The sequence below is a fragment of the Coffea arabica genome, chromosome 7c (assembly GCF_036785885.1).
Source record: "Coffea arabica cultivar ET-39 chromosome 7c, Coffea Arabica ET-39 HiFi, whole genome shotgun sequence".
Taxonomy (NCBI): domain Eukaryota; kingdom Viridiplantae; phylum Streptophyta; class Magnoliopsida; order Gentianales; family Rubiaceae; genus Coffea; species Coffea arabica.
In genome coordinates, this window is record NC_092322.1 from 38,194,895 (window position 1) to 38,212,624 (window position 17,730).

Here is a 17,730-nt window from a genome sequence, read left to right on the forward strand (position 1 = left end):
TTTTATCATATAATCTCTAATGGTTTAGCATTTTATCACATAATACTCTTGTGATTTTCAAAGTAGATAGATAATCTCCTTATAGTTAACAAATAATTTTCAAATTTACATAAGGATACTTTTGATATTTTAGTTGACTCCGCTATGAAATGCAAATTATAACATTTTGATACTTTGGTTCAAACCATTAGAGAATTATGCATAACTTTTAAAATCATTGAAAAATTATTTGAAAAAGTGCTAAATCATAAAGGACTAAAGTATAATTTAACAAGGAAAGGAAAAATCTCTTTTCTAACGGAATAATTGGATGCTTAGCGTCAGCCTTCACATTTCCAACTTCTCCGATGTTATCTTTAAACTACCTTTACATTAGAAAAACATTTTGAGATGTCATAATTGCGGAGTACTGTCGGGTTGACTGTTCCCAGTTAGTAGAATCCGTGAGAGGAACGTAGATAATAGTAGAAATTTCTTTCGAAATTTGCCAACCGTGTTGCAGAGAAACACAGTCAGTCAGTGGGACATGCAGCAATTAACTCATGCTGTTAACAAAACAAAACAGAACAAAAAGATGTACGAGCAAGTAAATTATCAATTTATTATAAGTAAATTAGATATAACCTTCCAGTGATTTTGTCTATTATCACATGATCTTTTTAACATTTCAAAATTTTCATTTTACTCCACTATGATTTTATGTAAAGTAAAAATTTGATGAAAAGTAGCCTATATAACGCCGTTAATTTAAATACCAATAGTGCCTTCATATTAATACTAAATCAATCAATGACTTAATTGCCTTATATAAAGTATATGGGGATTTCATGGAGAAATACAAAAAATTATGGAGGGTAAAATGGATATTTATACAAATCATAAGGGAATTACATGGAGATTAAAATTTTATCACACATTTTTAGAGTGCATTTGATATAATGCCGTAATTAATTGTGTATTCCGTTCATTTTTCACTTTATATAAAACCATTGGGGGATTATGTAGCTATTTTAAAACCTAAGAGGGATCATCTGGCATTGTGTAAAATCATAGGCGGTTATAAGTAATTTATTCAGTTATTATTCATAAATTCGGATTAGAAAGCACTTTACATGATGCTGTTGTAAACAAAGCATATAATGACGGATTAAATCCGAAGTTGTAATTTTGGTGTGTACATTAATTTTGCGGCATGAAGCAAAAAAAATCTTCACTTCTTCTATACATAATAAAATTTCAATAATTGCTTTGGCTGCTGGAATCCAAGCACCAGCAATAATAGTCAGACCTCGAGCCCTCTAGCCATCCTCTCACGCTCGTTCTGCCGCCATGATGCAAAATTGTTGCGCTTCTATAGGTCAAATGCAAGAGGGTAGTCCTCCATATCGTGATACTGTGATCTCATTCTCATCTAAAGCCACATTGTCGCAACACAGCCTTCATAGGGATCTTGCGGGCCCATTTAAACGTCATGGCTGCCACCCAAAAAAAAGAAAATTTCACTAGGAGAGTCCCAAAAAATGATGATGTCCTTCTTGATGTAATGTACTACTAATAGCCAAAGTTAATTAAGTTACTTACCAAGGTATGCTTTTGTCAAATACTTGAGCGACTTGCTAAGGTTTCTTGTTTTCATAAGTGGTGGATATTTGGCCGTGTCCCTGCCAAAAAATTTCATAGGTGTCAAATTCTTTCTCTGCACTTTTTTGAACGACATTGCATCCCTCAGAAATTCTGGTCGTATTCCAGTTGCTTCATACCTGCAGAAGAATTTTTCACACTCCAAAGTCAGTCTCTAGAGTGCAATTCACTTTCTATGTGCCTATATATGTAGGATGTGAATTTGGACAATCTTTTTGTTGCGTCATTACCTATCGTTTGTGACGGGAAGTTGTGGTTGGACGTATGTATGAAGGATTTTCCTTTCATACTCATCGATGGGGCAAAACTCTTGCACACGGATCTAAAGAACCATCACTGCCACCTCCAACCATTTTGCAAGCCAGGGCGACCAGCCTTGCTCTACAGTTGTCAAGCCTGAATTCATCTTGTACGCCCAAATTAGCCAGACTGTTAGGAAATTGGCTTAATTTCTTTTAAACAGATTTATTAATTTGTGCGAAAGTAACTAGTTTCGTACTTGGTTTTAGTTACTTGAAATTGTAGTAAAAAAAAATTCCTATTTTGTTTAGGATTTAGAGATTATTTCCTCTTCTGTAGAAGTTTAGAAATTAGCACTGTTTCTTGTTATTATTTGGGTTTTGACTAGGTAATGCTCAGTATAAATAGGTGGGTTAGCATACTACAAAGAGACACACAAGAGCACACAAGGGTGACATGTAGCCTTATACATGGAGGGAAGATAAGAGATGGTATTTAAGGGTTGGATTTGGTTTCAAGTTGTATTCTTTTATAGGATTTTTCCTCTCATAATAAAGAACGAATTTCTCTCCGTGGACGTAGGTTTAATGATAGAGTCGAATCACGTTAAATATTATGTGTCATTTATCTTTTATACTTGTGGATTGTTTCTCATTAAATTATTGTATACTTGATATTTCAATAGTCATGTGTTCCGCGCTTCGATTCTAACACAGATGGACTAGAACCCCCTAAAAAAAACGGTCCAATATGTTTTACTACTGTTGTGTAATGGAAATGTGAATATATAACTGTTGAGTTTAATTGTTGATCTATACATTGTTTGAACGTGAGAATTGGCATGTTTCCCTGTGATTCCAGAGTGCACTGCGACTGCTCAGGACTGCGACGCAAAGGTCACATTCCCGGCCCTTGAAAATCCTCTCACACTCTACTTTCGGGTGCGGCCCTGATTTTGCAATTCAAGTCGAGCTAAACATTATTGTAAAAGCGCGACTTATTTATCCTTTCAGTTATTAAACTACAACAAACTCTAAACTTAATCTATCTGGATTACGTGTAGTAGCTTGTCCTACACAAGAATTTGCCAATATAATTGACGAGACAAAAGATTAATTATATTATCATATGGTCATGAAATCGACCACAATTATATTCTAACACAGTTTGCAGGCTCATTTTTAGATGCAAATCCAATTTCCATCATCTAAGCTTTGTTGACATTTTTAACTCTCAAGTAAGCTGCACGTTATTTTTCTCTCAACATCCTATTGAAGACGATCTTGAAGCCATCCTCTCTGTGCTAGTCTGTAGCAAAACTAACAAAGAAAATAAAAAGGCTATGTCAAGAAAAGGAAAAGGCTGAAGTTGATAGAATAGGTTATCAAAAATTTCTCAAGATGCATTCTGTAAATGTCACAACATTTGCAAGATATAGAGAATAAACCTGTATATTGTTAATGGAACTCAAAATTCAGAGTTATTGCAACTGGTAACAATGAAAAGAGAAGGGAAAAAAGCTCATTAGCCAACAAATTAGTTTTAATAGAAACAGGTAGATGGGACAAAAACTTGTAGTGATCATAATTATTTCTCCAATGTCTAAGCAATTCATTTGGAGATCAAACCTGAATTTTATAGACAGAAGCCAAAATTCAGATTTGTAGGGAATCTGGGCTATGGTAAAGGGTGTTAATGTAGATGGGAGGAAAAAAAAGCCTAATTTCAGATTTATAGGGAATCTGGGCAATAGTATGGATTGTTAATGCAGATGAAAGATAAAACCAAAAAAAAAAACAACTGCATAAGGGAAGGTAAAAGGCTCATTATAAAATATACCACTGCGCCTAGGCCAAGTTGAAGTGAGCATTAGGGTAAGTTTCACATAACCCATGTGCTTTTGCACAATACTAGGTGACTCTATTAAAGATTAACAATGGACAAAACAGGACACTGCAATTGACCAATACTCGCTCTAAAATTGTGTGTGATGAAATTATAATATATTCACATAATCTTTGATTTTGCACAAATATCGACTTAACCTTCATATAATTTTGTATTTACCAACATAATTCCCCCTTCTAATTTTATTCAATGTCGTTAGACCCTTAATAATTAAGTTAGGTCAATATTTGCATTTCAACTAATGGCATTATAGATATTATTTTTTTCATTAAATTTTTGCTTTACATAAAATCACATTATATGGATATTTTGAAATTTTAGGAAATTAATGTGGTGTCATGGAAAAACACATGGGTTTATGAGTAATTTAGCTTAAGAATTATTGTAAAATCATGATTTAATCATATCACATAAAATCACATTGTATGGATATTTTGAAACCTTAGGAAATTAATGTGGTGTCACGCAAAAGCACATGGATTTATGAGTAATTTACCTTAAGAATTATTTTAAAAAGCACGATTTAATCATATCATATCAGTTGATAACTTTAAGATATTTTGTACTTATCTATCTTTATTAAGGCTCTACCGTGATTTATGAGTAATTTACCTTAAGAATTATTTTTAAAAGCACGATTTAATCATATCATATCAGTTGATAACTTTAAGAAATTTTGTACTTATCTATCTTTATTAAGGCTCTACCGTGCACTAAGTTAAAAGTTCGACCATTGCTGGTGTATAAGAAGTGAAGCACCGTTCTTCCCTTCGACAAAAAGTTCAAAGGGTGCAGTAGTGCACTTAATTGGTTTAGAGATAAGTTCTCTCCCTCTAACCCGCATATATTGCCTGGTTGGAATCCGCCCTTCCCAAGTAGCGTAGGATTAAGATGAAATTCTAATGACTGGAAAAAAAATCTGTCTGTATTAGGTGTAGTAACTTGTACTACATAATATTCTGTCAATATAATTGCTGAGTAAAACAATACATTATTCATAATAGGTTATCGTATTCCACCATAATAATATTCTAATACAATTTGCGTGCTCATTTTCAATCACCTAAACATTTTTGTCTTTTTTAACGAATCCCTTCAAGGGATTGGTTTTGCGGTTGACATTAAGGGGCACTTGGTTCTTACTTTGGAATTGGAAAGGGAAATAGAATAATGGATAGAGGGCCTACTAATGAGGGTTTTGGTCAATTTCTCCCAATTTAGTTAGGAATCATGAATGGCCAAATTTTAAGGCATGATTTCTTTTTTTTTTTTTTTTTTAATAGAAATAAAACAAGTCAATTTATTTACTTTAATGCTGCATGATTTCAATATTTTAATTTCCATTATACTGGACCAAGCGTGCAGTATTGGAATTATTGTATTTCCAAGTACCAAAACCCCTAAACCAAGTGGCCCCTAACATTTCTGGCAACGTTGTATTGGAGATACGGTTTCCATTAATTGAAGCAATCGACTTTGTATTTGTTAAACAAGAACTTATGAGAATGTCAAATTATTCAGCCTTCTCGGATATTATACCAAATCTTTTTAGTATTAGTTTAATTATTCAACAAACTACTTGTTTTATTATTATTCAATTGTGGTTTCGGATTGTTAGTATGATTTGATAGTTTAGTTCTAACTTCAAATTAGATTTTGTCAGTGAATGGTCTTATATAAAGACCTTTTCTGGCTTGTTAATGTATCATTCCTATCAATAAAGTCACCTCCCAGTTTCGTTTCGTTTCGTTTCGTTTCGTTTAGTCGTCTGTCTTTTCCTCATTTGTCCACAGCAACGTTGCGATTTAGCTCTGATTCATAACTTGGGTTGTTTTAACATATTACTTGAGGGCCTACAGGCCATGGCAACCAGTACTCCAGTTAACATCCCCTCTAAAATGAAGGCCTGGGTTTATGGCCAATATGGGACACCCGAAGATGTCCTTAAATTGGGATCCGAGGCTGATGTTCCTGACCTAAATGATGACCAGGTTTTGATCAAAGTAGTTGCTGCATCACTGAATCCAATCGACTTCAAACACATGCATGGTTATTTCAAGGCCATTGATTCTCCACCCCCAGTAAATACCTTTTTTCATTTTTTTTTCAGCGGAAAATTTGTTGTTTGTTTTATTTACTAGGTAGTCCTTGTGTAGATTTACTGTTCCTTTTTTTTTTTCAATCTGGTAGACTGTTTCTGGATATGATGTTGCGGCTGTGGTAGTTAGAGTTGGAAGCAAAGTGAAGGAAGTCAAGGTCGGGGATGAAGTATACGGATACATTCACGAGCACGCTTTGTACCCAATGGGATGTGGGTCACTGGCGGAGTACACTGCAGTGAAGGAGAAGGTACTAGCTTTGAAGCCAAAGAATTTGAGTTTTGCAGAGGCAGCAAGCCTTCCTGTTGCTGTTGAAACAGCGCATGGGTGCCTTGAAAGCGCTGGGCTTTCAGCTGGTAAATCACTTCTTGTTCTGGGTGGTGCCGGTGGAGTTGGATCTTTTATCATTTAGGTATTTCATGTGTTTATTTTTACCCTTAATTTCCAATACTTTGAAACACCCTAGAAAAATCAGATGTAGTTGATCATTTCCAAAGAATTAGTGATAATTATTGAGGATCAATAAACAACTACTGGTAGCAGTACTGTGCTAAGCCATTCTTGGCAGAGACAAAGAAATGTTTGTAACTTTTTGTATCAATTAAAATTTCATATTTGGCTAAACCTTCGCAGAAATTTTAGGTTTGGCTTTTGAATTACTAGACAAATTGAAAAGCAGTTCTGAAGGTTAACCTTTGATTAGAACCCGACGATAAATCATTTTACTACCTAAATTCATGCATGACTGAAATGATTTCTTGATCTGAGGCAGCTGGCAAAGAATGTGTTTGGTGCATCCGAAGTGGCAGCAACTTGTAGCGCTGGGAAACTGGAGTTACTTAAAACCGTAGGAGCTGATTTGGCAATCGACTACAAAAACAACAAGTATGAAGATTTGCCAGAGAAATTTGACGTGGTATATGATACCGTTGGTAAGAACTAAGAACGAATCCCTTTCTCTCTATTTTGGGCAGTAGATAAAAGGTTCTGCTGCTAGAAATTAATTTTGCAATGTGCGAAAATGAGCAGGTGAGAGTGATACGGGTATCAAGGCTTTAAAAGAAGGCGGAAGGGTGGTGACAATCGCGGGGGACGGATCGGAGGTTCCTCCTGTTTTCATGTTTGTGGTCACTTCAACTGGCTCTGTCTTTAACAAACTCAAACCTTTCACAGAGGAGGGGAAGCTGAAGCCGGTGATTCACCCTAAAGGTCCGTTCCCATTCTCTAAAACCATTGAAGCATTTTCTCAGACGGGATCCTCTGTCCAATATATCTGTCCATTTTTCTTTTCCAATACAAAACTACGTAGTTTTAATTGCTAATACTATTGATATGACACATAAAATTGAATGCATATTTAGGGAGTGATTAAATTTGAAGAACTTTTAAAGTTGAAGAGGTTGAGAGATTAAATTTCTATCATACTTTTAGCATTAAACTTGATTCCAGTATTTACATTTATCCCCCTTTATCATCAATAAAATTAAAATGAGATTCAATAAAAAGGCAGAGGAACACGAAGTAAAATTGCAAAGGCTTGAAAAATAAAAGTAAAATTGTAATTAAAAGTGTAGTGTAAAACCAAACATTATCTTAGTTTTTGAACATATAGGTTAATACAGAAAAATATTAGTTTTAGTGAGAAAAGGTAATTCTAAAAATGTATTACAAATTGGGATAATTTCAGAAACCTCCCCTGAGGTTTCTGACAGTCTCACTCACCTCCTCTGAACTTTGCAAAATATCATATACCTCCCTTGTCAGATTATTAGGCTTATTTGTGATATCATTGATGATGAATTGATAGATTTACCCTCATAACTTATGATATATTTTGAAGCTATTTTGATAGAATTAGTTAAATGACTAATAGAGATATAACTTTTGATATAACTTATGATATACCTTCTATTCCACTTTATACTTTTTATTCGTAGTACAATCACCAATGAAGTGTTTAGCACTAGTATTACCTTTCTCTTAAGTCATGTATTTCATGTTTTTTTTTGTAAGACAATTATCTCGTGTAACTCATTACTTATATTTGGGTAAATTTGGTTTTCAAAAATTCAATGACGTAAATTGTATATTACATCATCTCATAAAGTGATGCGACACAATTTGGGTTATTGAATTTTTTGAAAATCAGATCTACTTAAGTTCTGGTATTCAAACGAAGCTTATTGAATAAATTCGACTAACTATAGTGTGAATTAATTTTGTTTTAAAATAAATCTCAACTAAAGTATCTAGCACTAAATGAAATGAAGTATCTTGCTACTTCATTTCATTTTCCACAGAGAAAATCGCAAAAGAGTTCTTAAACTATTGAGAATTTGGTTATTTGATCGTTACACTATTTATTTAACTACAATTGCCATTCACTCAATTAACCAAATAGTGAAAAAAATTTTGTGACTTAACTAGTAAAAGTTTATACTTTTAATCACTCAAATAATATTTTTTATGACTTAACTAATAAAAATTTATACTTTTAATCACTCAAATTATAAAACTATACATTTTTTTTTATATCACCAGAAGTATGTTTCAATTAATTGAATGATCATATTAGCTAAATAAATGTCTAATAGCTAAAACAAAAAAATATAAATAGCATTGTAATATTGTTTGAAGAAACCATCTGCATTTGTCTCTATCTAGTTCAACTTATTACTTCTTTTTTTTTTTTTGCTTTTGCTTTAGCTCAAGTTGTGGATAAGCAAAAAGGGCATATGTGGAACACAAATATCATCTCACTCCTAAAAATATTTTTTTAATGCTCATTTTTCTGACATGGGATGATCTTGTTACTCCAACTATAAGTTCAGGGGAGGTATCTGATATTTTGTAAAGTTTAAGAGATGTGAGTGAGACTGGCAGTAACCTCAGGGAAGGTTTCTGAAATTATCCCTTAAAAATTAGTTTCGGTGAGGTTTTATATGACTGGAGCAATGACCTATTTTGATGGTGACTTGTGACGTTTACGTCCTTAGTCAAAAAAGTACTTGGTAGATTATTCAAGATGTATGAAAATTTTTCAAAGTGTAAGTAAAGTAATTTTGTCAAACCAAAAAAAAAACAGAGAGAGAGAAAAATGTTTTGATATTCAAATTTTGACACATGAATGGCTTTTGTTCCCAAACTTTAGATAAAAACAAATATGGTATCTAATCTTTTAACTTTTGAACACATTTTACATTTAATACCTTTAATCGATTTTTTCCAAATTGCTATCAGAAAAAATCATGTGATACTCATATATCCACCAATTATTGTATAATAAAATGCCAAAAAATGTAAAATTTAGTCCTTGAACTTCATGTCTGATATTTTTCTTTTTGTTTTAACATTTTTAATACAATAGTTGCCGAACATGTGACTATTACGCTCTTTTAGTTGCAATTTGGATAAAAACTATCAAAAATACTAAATGTGCTCAAAAGTTGAAAATTTGGATATCAAATTTGCTTTTGTCAAAAGTTTGAGAACTAAAACCGCTCATATATCAAAATTTAAATACCAAAACTACATTTTTGTCAACCAAAAAATAAATATGCGGAGGGTAACTACTATGTCTTAATCATGTCTGTCACCTTTGCCATCATAGTGGAAGAACGGGTGAGAAGCTAGGTGATTCTCTTGGACTTCTTGACTACCATTTTCGCTACCAGAGTCAGAATTGCTCTAGCAGAGAAAGAAGTCAAGTATGAATCCACGGAAGAAGATCTAATGAATTTACAGAAAAGTCCGTTGTTGTTAAAGATGAATCCCATATACAAGAAAATTCCAGTTTTGATCCACAATGGAAGACCTTTTTGTGAGTCCCTACTTATAGTTTAGTATATTGACGAGGTATAAAAGGGCAAAGCTTCCCTCTTGCCCTCTCATCCTTATGACAGAGCTCAAGCTAGGTTCTGGGCTCATTTTCATTGACAAAAAGGTAACAAATTATGATTTTTTGTTTGCAGGAATACGTGTATGTAAGTTCATGATTTCATGAGTGTCATGTTACCTATTGCAGCTAGACGGTTTTGCTCGTAAAATATGGTCGACAAAAGGAGAAGAGCAGTAGGCAGCAAAGATTGGCTTCATAAATTGCCTAAAGCCGCTGGAGGAAGGAGCTTTAGGAGACAAGCCTTATTTTGGAGGTGACAATTTTGGATCTCTTGATGTGGCTCTTCTTGGAAACTATAACTGGTTCTATACCTATGAAAAATTTGGTAAATTCAGTACAGAAGCCGATTGCAGAGGTGTATGGAAAGGGACAGTGTTTCCAAGTCTCTTGCTGACCCCATAAAGGTCTATGAATCTGTGTTGCTGTGGCAAAAGCTTCGTGGACAGGAGTAACATGGAGAAGCTAGCTTAATTACGTTGTTATGGGGATTTATGTCGGACTATTTTAATTTCATGATCCATTTGAAACTAGAGTAGATAGATAGATAGATAGATTTGAAGGATAATACCTCGTTAAGTGTGATTATTTGGAGAATTTTGTGTATTTACAGTTTGCATTACAAGTGGATTAGGATGTAATAACCCTTGTGCCACAATAATCAATGCTTTCGTGTTCCAAGTAGTTTTAATTCAATTGTAGCTCGTAGATCAGACAAACTTTGATGTTCATACTAGCTTCAAATCTAGATCTCAAAGAAAAGCTCAGATGGTTAACAGGTCAACTGATGCATAAAATAGGCATAATGAAAGATTGTTTCAGGTCAGAAACTCGTTGCCATACCAGCAAAACCAAGTTTTAGCTTCAATTATTTCTTCATAGCTCTTCTTGAATGCAAATGGCCCTAGTAGCAGACAGCTTGTTTACTACTGATCCTGATGACAAAGTTAAGAAGTAACCTAACCTGTGATCTGATGAAATCAAGGGAATTTAGGCAATAAAAATCAAACATGTAAATAATAAAAAAGATTTGCAATCCAGTGAGTGCTCTAAAGTCATAAACCTTTTCAGGATCAGCAAGGGACTTGGACACGCTCTCCCTCTGCATGCACCTTTTAGCCCAAGCCGCAAACTTTGGGCATTGTGCCCCAATTTTGAAGTTTCCACAAGTCTCATAGGCATGGAACCAACTGTAGAAAGGAATCAAAGCCACATCTACATATCCAAACTCTTCACCACCAAAGTAAGGCTTATCTCCAAGTTCCCCTTCTAGTACCTTGAGAGCCTCTATGAATTCCTTCTTGGCTGCCTCCAGTTCTTCCCCTTTAGCGGCCCATTGTAACTTTTAGTTATATTCCATTTCACACCTAACATTAGTTAGTCAAAAAATTTTTCTTTTAATTCTTGCAGAATCTAACTCCAAAAAGAAGACTTTCTCCGGAAAAAAAAAGAAAAATATAAAATTCACACAGAAATCTTGCAGGGTACCTTCTTGTCAATAAAGTCAGCCCAGAACCTTGCTTGAGCCCTCTCATAAGGATCAGATGGTTCCAATGGATTCTTGTCATGCCATACCTCATCTATGTACTGGACAATTATAAGGGACTCAAGTATTGGCTTTCCATTATGAAGCAAAACTGGAACTTTCTTGTGAACAGAATTCATCTCAAGAAGAAGCAGGCTCTTGTTCGTCAAGTCCTCTTCCTTGAGTTCATACTTGACACCCTTCTCAGCTAGTGCTATTCTGACCCTCATACTGAACATGCTCGCATAGACACTCAACAAAATCACCTCTTCACCAGCCATTTTCTCAGAGGATGGTACGAAGCAGGAGCAGGAGTTTTCTCTGGTTTGCTAGTTTTTTTTTAAAGAAAATTGATGGTTGACCACAAAAGAAGTGTGTACAGATTCCTCTTTTTTTTTTAATAGTAGTACATTTAGTCGTCATGGATTTTATTATTTAAGTTGAACGAGTACCATGAAATGGTACCGGATCATTCCTGGAACCTTCGAGCTCCACGCCCCAAGTCAGTGAGCTGTTTTTATGAGTTGGTCTAGAGATTTACAGAATTTGTAAATGAAGTGCACATATTTCACAAGTCAATAACTAAGGAATAAAAGGAAGGGAGATAGTTGAAAAAAAAAATTATCTAAGGAGATGATATGAAATATATGGGAAAAGAAAGTAGTATCACATTAACATCATTTGGACATTGTACGAACACTCTGCTTAACTAAAGACAGAGACAATTGTCCTATAAATTTGTGGAAGAAATTATACATATAAACAGCCTATCCATGAAATCCTAGTAGTAGTAGTAAACATCATTTACTACCAGTCCAGGATATCAAGAAGACGACGCTAAATCTCTTTTATTCTCCCAAGCCAAGCAAACAAAACTAAAGGATTCTAAGACAGATCTACGAAGCCCACAAAAAGCAAAGCAATCCCAAATACATATTCATGCGTAGACTTTATTCGATCCTCCATGTAGGCAAAAAGTTGAAAGAGACTTTATTCGATCCCAAGCTTCTTCTTCAAGGACACAACAAATTCGTAAATCTTGTGAGGATCAGCAAGGGACTTGGAAACGCTCTCCCTCTGCATGCATCTTTTGGCCCATTCCACCAGCTTTGGACACTCCGTTTCTGTCTTGAAATTCCCAAAGTTCTCATAGGCATGGAACCAACAGTAGAAAGGAATCAAAGCCACATCCACATATCCAAAGTCTTCCCCTCCAAAGTAAGGCTTATTTCCAAGTTCTCCTTCCAATGTTTTCATAATCCCTATGAATTCCTTCTTGGCTGCCTCCTTTTCTTCTCCCTTTGTGGCCCAGATCCTCCTTCCACAATCATAAACCTGCATTTCACCTTAATTTTCTCAGAAAAAAATTGAACAGAAAAATCCCTCCTTAACATAATATTTTTATCCCATATCTAACTTGTCCTGCTTGCTTATGTTGTTTGCCTAAAATAATCTAGTGAAAATAGGTTAAGAAATGCTTAGTTCCACGACTAGACGATCTTGGTAAAGACAGTAGAAATGCTTGCCCGAATAACTGATTGAACAGCAGTTGACAAAATTAGAGTTTCCATAAGAAAAAAATGTTACCTTTTTGTCAACGAAGTCAGCCCAGAACCTAGCTTGAGCTCTCTGGTAAGGATCAGATGGCAGCAAGGGATTCTTGTCATGCCACACTTCATCTATGTACTGAACAATGATAAGGGACTCGCAAACAGGCTTTCCATTATGAATCAGAACTGGGATTTTCTTGTGAACAGGGTTCACCTCAAGAAGAAGTGGGCTCTTGTTAGCCAAGTCTTCTTCTTTGTTTTCATACTCGATGCCTTTTTCGGCCAGAGCAACTTGGACTCTCATGCTAAACATGCTCCCATATGTACCCAACACAACCACCTTGTCACCGGCCATATTTTCAGATGATATTCGAGCAAAGCCAAAAAAAAAAAAAAAGAAAGGATTTTTTCGCTAGAGGTGATGAAAAGAAAGCTGAATTATGGGCAATAGTAGCAGTTTGTTAGCAACTAGCAGGTATAAGAACCGGGGTCTTGCATTTTATAGTGAATGAGAGGCTGGTGATGGCAGCATGAAGGAATAATGGTTGGTAAGTGGTAGATTGTACCAGGACACTTGGGTCCTCTGCCCTTCAGCAATTTAGGCCACAAGTCAAAATGCAGGTTTTTTTTTTTTCAAGCAGTAGGGATAGGATTCAAAGGTAAGGGAAGGAAGATTAGAACCAGAATTTTTAAATCTTGAGAAAATGAAGGGTCTCTTTTTCATGTGTTATTAATTAGATCTTTTTTGACTCTTTAATTTTTTTTTTTTAAGATTCTTGAAAGCCACTTTAGGAATTTACAACCTATACTAGCACGTTTTTGGTTTGATATATGCTCAAATTTTTAGCATGTAACTTAATTTATTTATAATATTTTGAATACAAAATTAACTTTCCTTTTCCAGTTACTCACTAGAAATTGATAGAAAGTTCACGAGATGAATAATGTGTGCATAATTGCTGTTTACTCACAATTTTGTGGCCTCCCACTAATTGCTACTTTTAAATCCAGTAAGTATTTATCGCATTCGTGTGATCTAATGGTTATTCATCTTTTCTCGATTTCTAGAATTCGATTGCTCCTGTACCCCTTTTCCCCCATAGTTGATGTATGACCAAAGAAAAAGAAAAGTTGCAACATTGTCTCTACGACCAAATATTAAAACCTTTTTGGCTTGTTATTTTTAAATTTCTCTAAATTTGAATAAATATTTCGAGATAAATACAATGCCATTTGACTGCCGTCCCCAATCAAATCAAAGGTAGTAGAGGATTCTAGAACTCAACAAATAAATATTATTTATTTGTGCTAGAATATTCGTTGTCTAGAACTTGTTGTAGGATGCTTTCTTGTTCCTAATCACACAAAATTACGCGACAATTTTTGTAGTCACAATTCCGCCATTATCTTCTCCATTAATGAATCAGAAGATTCTGGTAATTTTAAGTAAAATTATTCCGATTACCAGTTATTTCAAACCAAATCAGCGGCCTGGTGGAAATTAAACTGCTAAATATTAAAACACAAACTAAGAAATTAAGGAACAAAAACTTGCGTCCACGGAAAAGGTTATGGTCTCTTTTTCTTGATTGTCTGCTTAGTAGCTGCTGCGGCTGGTCCCTAATTATTAGGTTCCCAAGCTTTTAGCTAAGTGCTTACGCAGAGTCTTAAGGAATTTGACGTCACTCCTTAAGTAATCACATTCAAGCTTTTGTCTTTCCCTCTCTCTCGCTCCTTTTTCTGTTCCTTGTTTGCACATTATTTAAGTTCAATAAGAAAAAATATGAACATAGACAATTCAACTAAACCACGAAAACAAGAAAAGAGTACCCCACCACATCTTATGTCTAAATTGGTCCGGACAATGGGTACTAGAATTAATTTTTTTATATACCGCCAGTATATAATTGTTTTTACATCAACAAATTTATATCATATCACATTATATAAATTTAAATTTAAATTTACACTGTTAGCACGTAAAAAATTAATTCTATATATGCTCAAAAGCCATCATTTACCTCTAGCTCTATCCCTTCTATAGGGACAAAAGTAACTCGATTGTAAAGGTCAAATTATGTTAATGTATCAAAAGGTTGAGTTATGTATATATTTTAAAAATTATAAGGGGATTATATGGTAAAACACTAAACTATAAGAGAGATGTATGGTAAAACATAAATCGTATAGGATTAAAATGTCATGCATATTATGTATATATATTTTAGTCATTTCAACCACTTTAGTTTCTAAATAAGGGTATGATAGGTCACAATTTTGTTATCTATTTTATAATTAATTTCCTCCTATTACCTTATTGAATGTGCATTAATTAGCAGATTTTATTCATTTTTGGCATTTGTGCTTATTGCAGAGAGTTGGAACAAAATATCATAAAAAAGTGCAAATTTGTCAAGTTGTACACCTTCGGGTTAGTCAAATTAATTTTGACGATAGCCAGCAGAAGAGTTGGAGTAGTAAAAGGAAACAAGAGTCCAAACGGAGATGGTATTCCTTATCCAGTGATCAACTGCGCTAGACGAGGAGCAATTTTGGGGGACTCTCCTTTTTCTTCTTTTGGTAGTTTTCAAAAGAGGAGGGAGGTTAACAGAGACTAGGAGTCTTCCCTTTTATTCCCCTTAGTAGCCGGATAGGAAGGAAAATTATGTAGGAAGAGGCGGTCCGACAGCTTTGATTTTTCTTTCTTTTGTTGGCTAGTTCTTCTGGGGGGTTGACTATTCATTGTTTTTGGGGGACTATTCCATCATTTTTTCATTATATTCAATTGGAGGAAAAATGCCTTCACCATTTACTTCGGCAATTTTACATAGGATCCGCTCGACAGAGATGAACTAAACTTTTATTTCTAGTCAAGGAACAACAGAGGATTTGGTTCAGGTTAAATTGTGAGATCTAACTGATTTTACTTTTTCCTATTATTTTCTAGTATTCGTATATTTCCTATTTTATTTTTTTATGGTTATTGTATTATTCAAGTATCATGGGTCCAGATGTTAGATTAATTCAATAACCTAAAACCAATTAGAGTAATTAAATCTGTAATTGTTTAATTATTCCAAATTAGTGGTAACTAATATAATCGGGATTATATCAGGGAAATATACGGGCTAATTTGTAAACAACCCTCGTAGCGTGTTGTTTATGTAGAACAGGATTTTTCTAAATCTTAAAGCAATTGCAAAATTGAATTTTACAGTCGTACCTAGGGTTATTCTGCAATTAGAACAATAACTAATGGTCTTACATTAACTATCGACAATTAAGGAGAAATTGATTGTCATCACTTGTTTGACAATTATAACTTGTTTATCAGTTTATATATGGAATTATTCTTGCATCGATGATCAATTAGGAGAACCATTTCCGAAATTGCTTCTTGACTAGAGTTTGTCAAAAACTATTTGAGTTTTTGCAATTTGCCATCTAATTTTTATTTAATTGCAATATTCGATTAGCATAACTTATTGGTAATTTCTAAAAAAAAAAAAAAAAATCCCCCATTGTTTGTTTGAACTTCAAAAGAGGCAAATATCCCCAATCCCTATGAATTCAACCCTACTTATCACTATCTATAGAAATTATATTTTGTTTGAGCAGGCATTTATTATTGCACAGGCTCGACAATCTGTCAATTTTTGGCGCCGTTGCCGGGACTAGTGTTAGTTAAATTTGTTTCTTTTTAAGTTCATTTTCATTTTAATTTTCTGGTACTTTTCTAGTTTATACTTTGTTCTTCTCGTACAGGTGAATTAATTTTCGATCCTAAAATAGAGAAAACTGCACGCCGAACATGAAAAGAGACTAGACAGCTCAGAGAAGATCAATCTAGTGCTGCATCTCAAAAACTTGATCCAAAAGTTGAAGCAACAAATTCGTTTGGTGATATTTCGAGTGACTCGGATCAAGAAGAAGTCACTATGGCTAATGCACGAACACTAAGGGTATTGGCTGCTCCTAATTTAAATCAGCAGCCCTTATGCATTACTTTTCCGAATTTAAATGATAACACTCAGTTTTGAGTTAAAATCTGGTCTAATTCATCTTTTGTCATCTTTTCATGATTTATCAGGTAAGAAGCCTCATAAGCACTTGCAAGAGTTCGATGTTGTTTGCAACATTATGAAACCCTCGAAAATCACGGAAGAACAAATAAAAATGAGAACATACCCTTTCTCTCTTAAGGATTCAGCAAAAGACTAGTTGTACTACTATCTCCAGGTAATATCACCACTTGGGAGCAGCTGAAGAAAAAATTCCTGGAAAAGTATTTTCCTGTATCTCGAACTGCAAGTCTGAGGAAGGAAATATGCGGTATCAAGCAACATTTAGGAGAGTTGCTCTATGATTACTGAAAGAGATTCAAGAAGTTATGTATCAAATTCCCTCAACATCAAATAAATGTGCAGCTGCTCATTCAGTACTTTTACGATGGGCTACTTTTCAAAGACAAGAATATTATTGATGCTGCAAGTGGAGGGGCATTGGCGAACAAGACTCCTCGAGAAGCATAGTTGTTAATTGAAGGAATGGCCGAGAACTCATAATAGTTCGGTATAAGGAAGGATATCCCGATACGCAAAGTGAATGAGATAAAAACATCTTCTATCCAACAGCAGTTATCCGACTTAACATCTTTTGTTATACAATTGGCTATAGAAAATGCACCACAAGCCAAGGTGTATGGAATTTGCACTGTCATGGGTCGTTCTACAGAGATGTGATTCAAGAAAAGAGTGCGAAGAAAGTAAACATAACTGGTCATACGCCCGCGCCAAGAAAGCCATATGATTCGTACCCTAACATGTACAATCTGGGTTGGAGAGATCACCATAACCTCAATGATGGGGGAAA

At 34.5% G+C, this 17,730-nt stretch overlaps 1 protein-coding gene, 1 long non-coding RNA gene and 3 pseudogenes across 2 annotated transcripts; 2 read left to right on the forward strand and 3 right to left on the reverse strand.

The window, feature by feature from the left end:
* Nucleotides 1-1,236: 1,236 nt before the first annotated feature.
* On the reverse strand, nt 1,237-4,633 carry LOC140010693 (RNA exonuclease 4-like; annotated as a pseudogene).
* Nucleotides 4,634-5,651: 1,018 nt separating this feature from the next.
* Nucleotides 5,652-7,300, forward strand: LOC113699897 (2-methylene-furan-3-one reductase-like; annotated as a pseudogene).
* A 2,173-nt stretch (nt 7,301-9,473) lies between these two features.
* On the forward strand, nt 9,474-10,260 carry LOC140010694 (probable glutathione S-transferase; annotated as a pseudogene).
* Nucleotides 10,261-10,639: 379 nt separating this feature from the next.
* Nucleotides 10,640-11,662, reverse strand: LOC113699898 (uncharacterized). The gene is made up of 2 exons (XR_011817563.1): nt 11,272-11,662; nt 10,640-11,150 (listed from the first exon to the last, which is right to left on the reverse strand). It is a non-coding gene; the product is annotated as an uncharacterized lncRNA (long non-coding RNA).
* A 292-nt stretch (nt 11,663-11,954) lies between these two features.
* On the reverse strand, nt 11,955-13,256 carry LOC113698170 (probable glutathione S-transferase parC). Its single transcript, XM_027217880.2, has 2 exons — nt 12,896-13,256; nt 11,955-12,643 (listed from the first exon to the last, which is right to left on the reverse strand). The coding sequence occupies exons 1-2, from the start codon at nt 13,211-13,213 to the stop codon at nt 12,299-12,301; spliced, it is 663 nt and encodes a 220-aa protein (XP_027073681.1). The 5' UTR covers nt 13,214-13,256; the 3' UTR covers nt 11,955-12,298.
* Nucleotides 13,257-17,730: the final 4,474 nt, after the last annotated feature.

What these genes read in the sequence shown, in the direction of transcription:
- LOC113698170 (XM_027217880.2), bottom strand. Translation starts at nt 13,213, where the DNA reads ATGGCCGGTGACAAGGTGGTTGTGTTGGGTACATATGGGAGCATGTTT. An exon ending in CTGACTTCGTTGACAAAAAG is followed by an intron (nt 12,644 to 12,895) that starts GTAACATTTTTT and finishes GGTGAAATGCAG; the next exon opens with GTTTATGATTGTGGAAGGAG.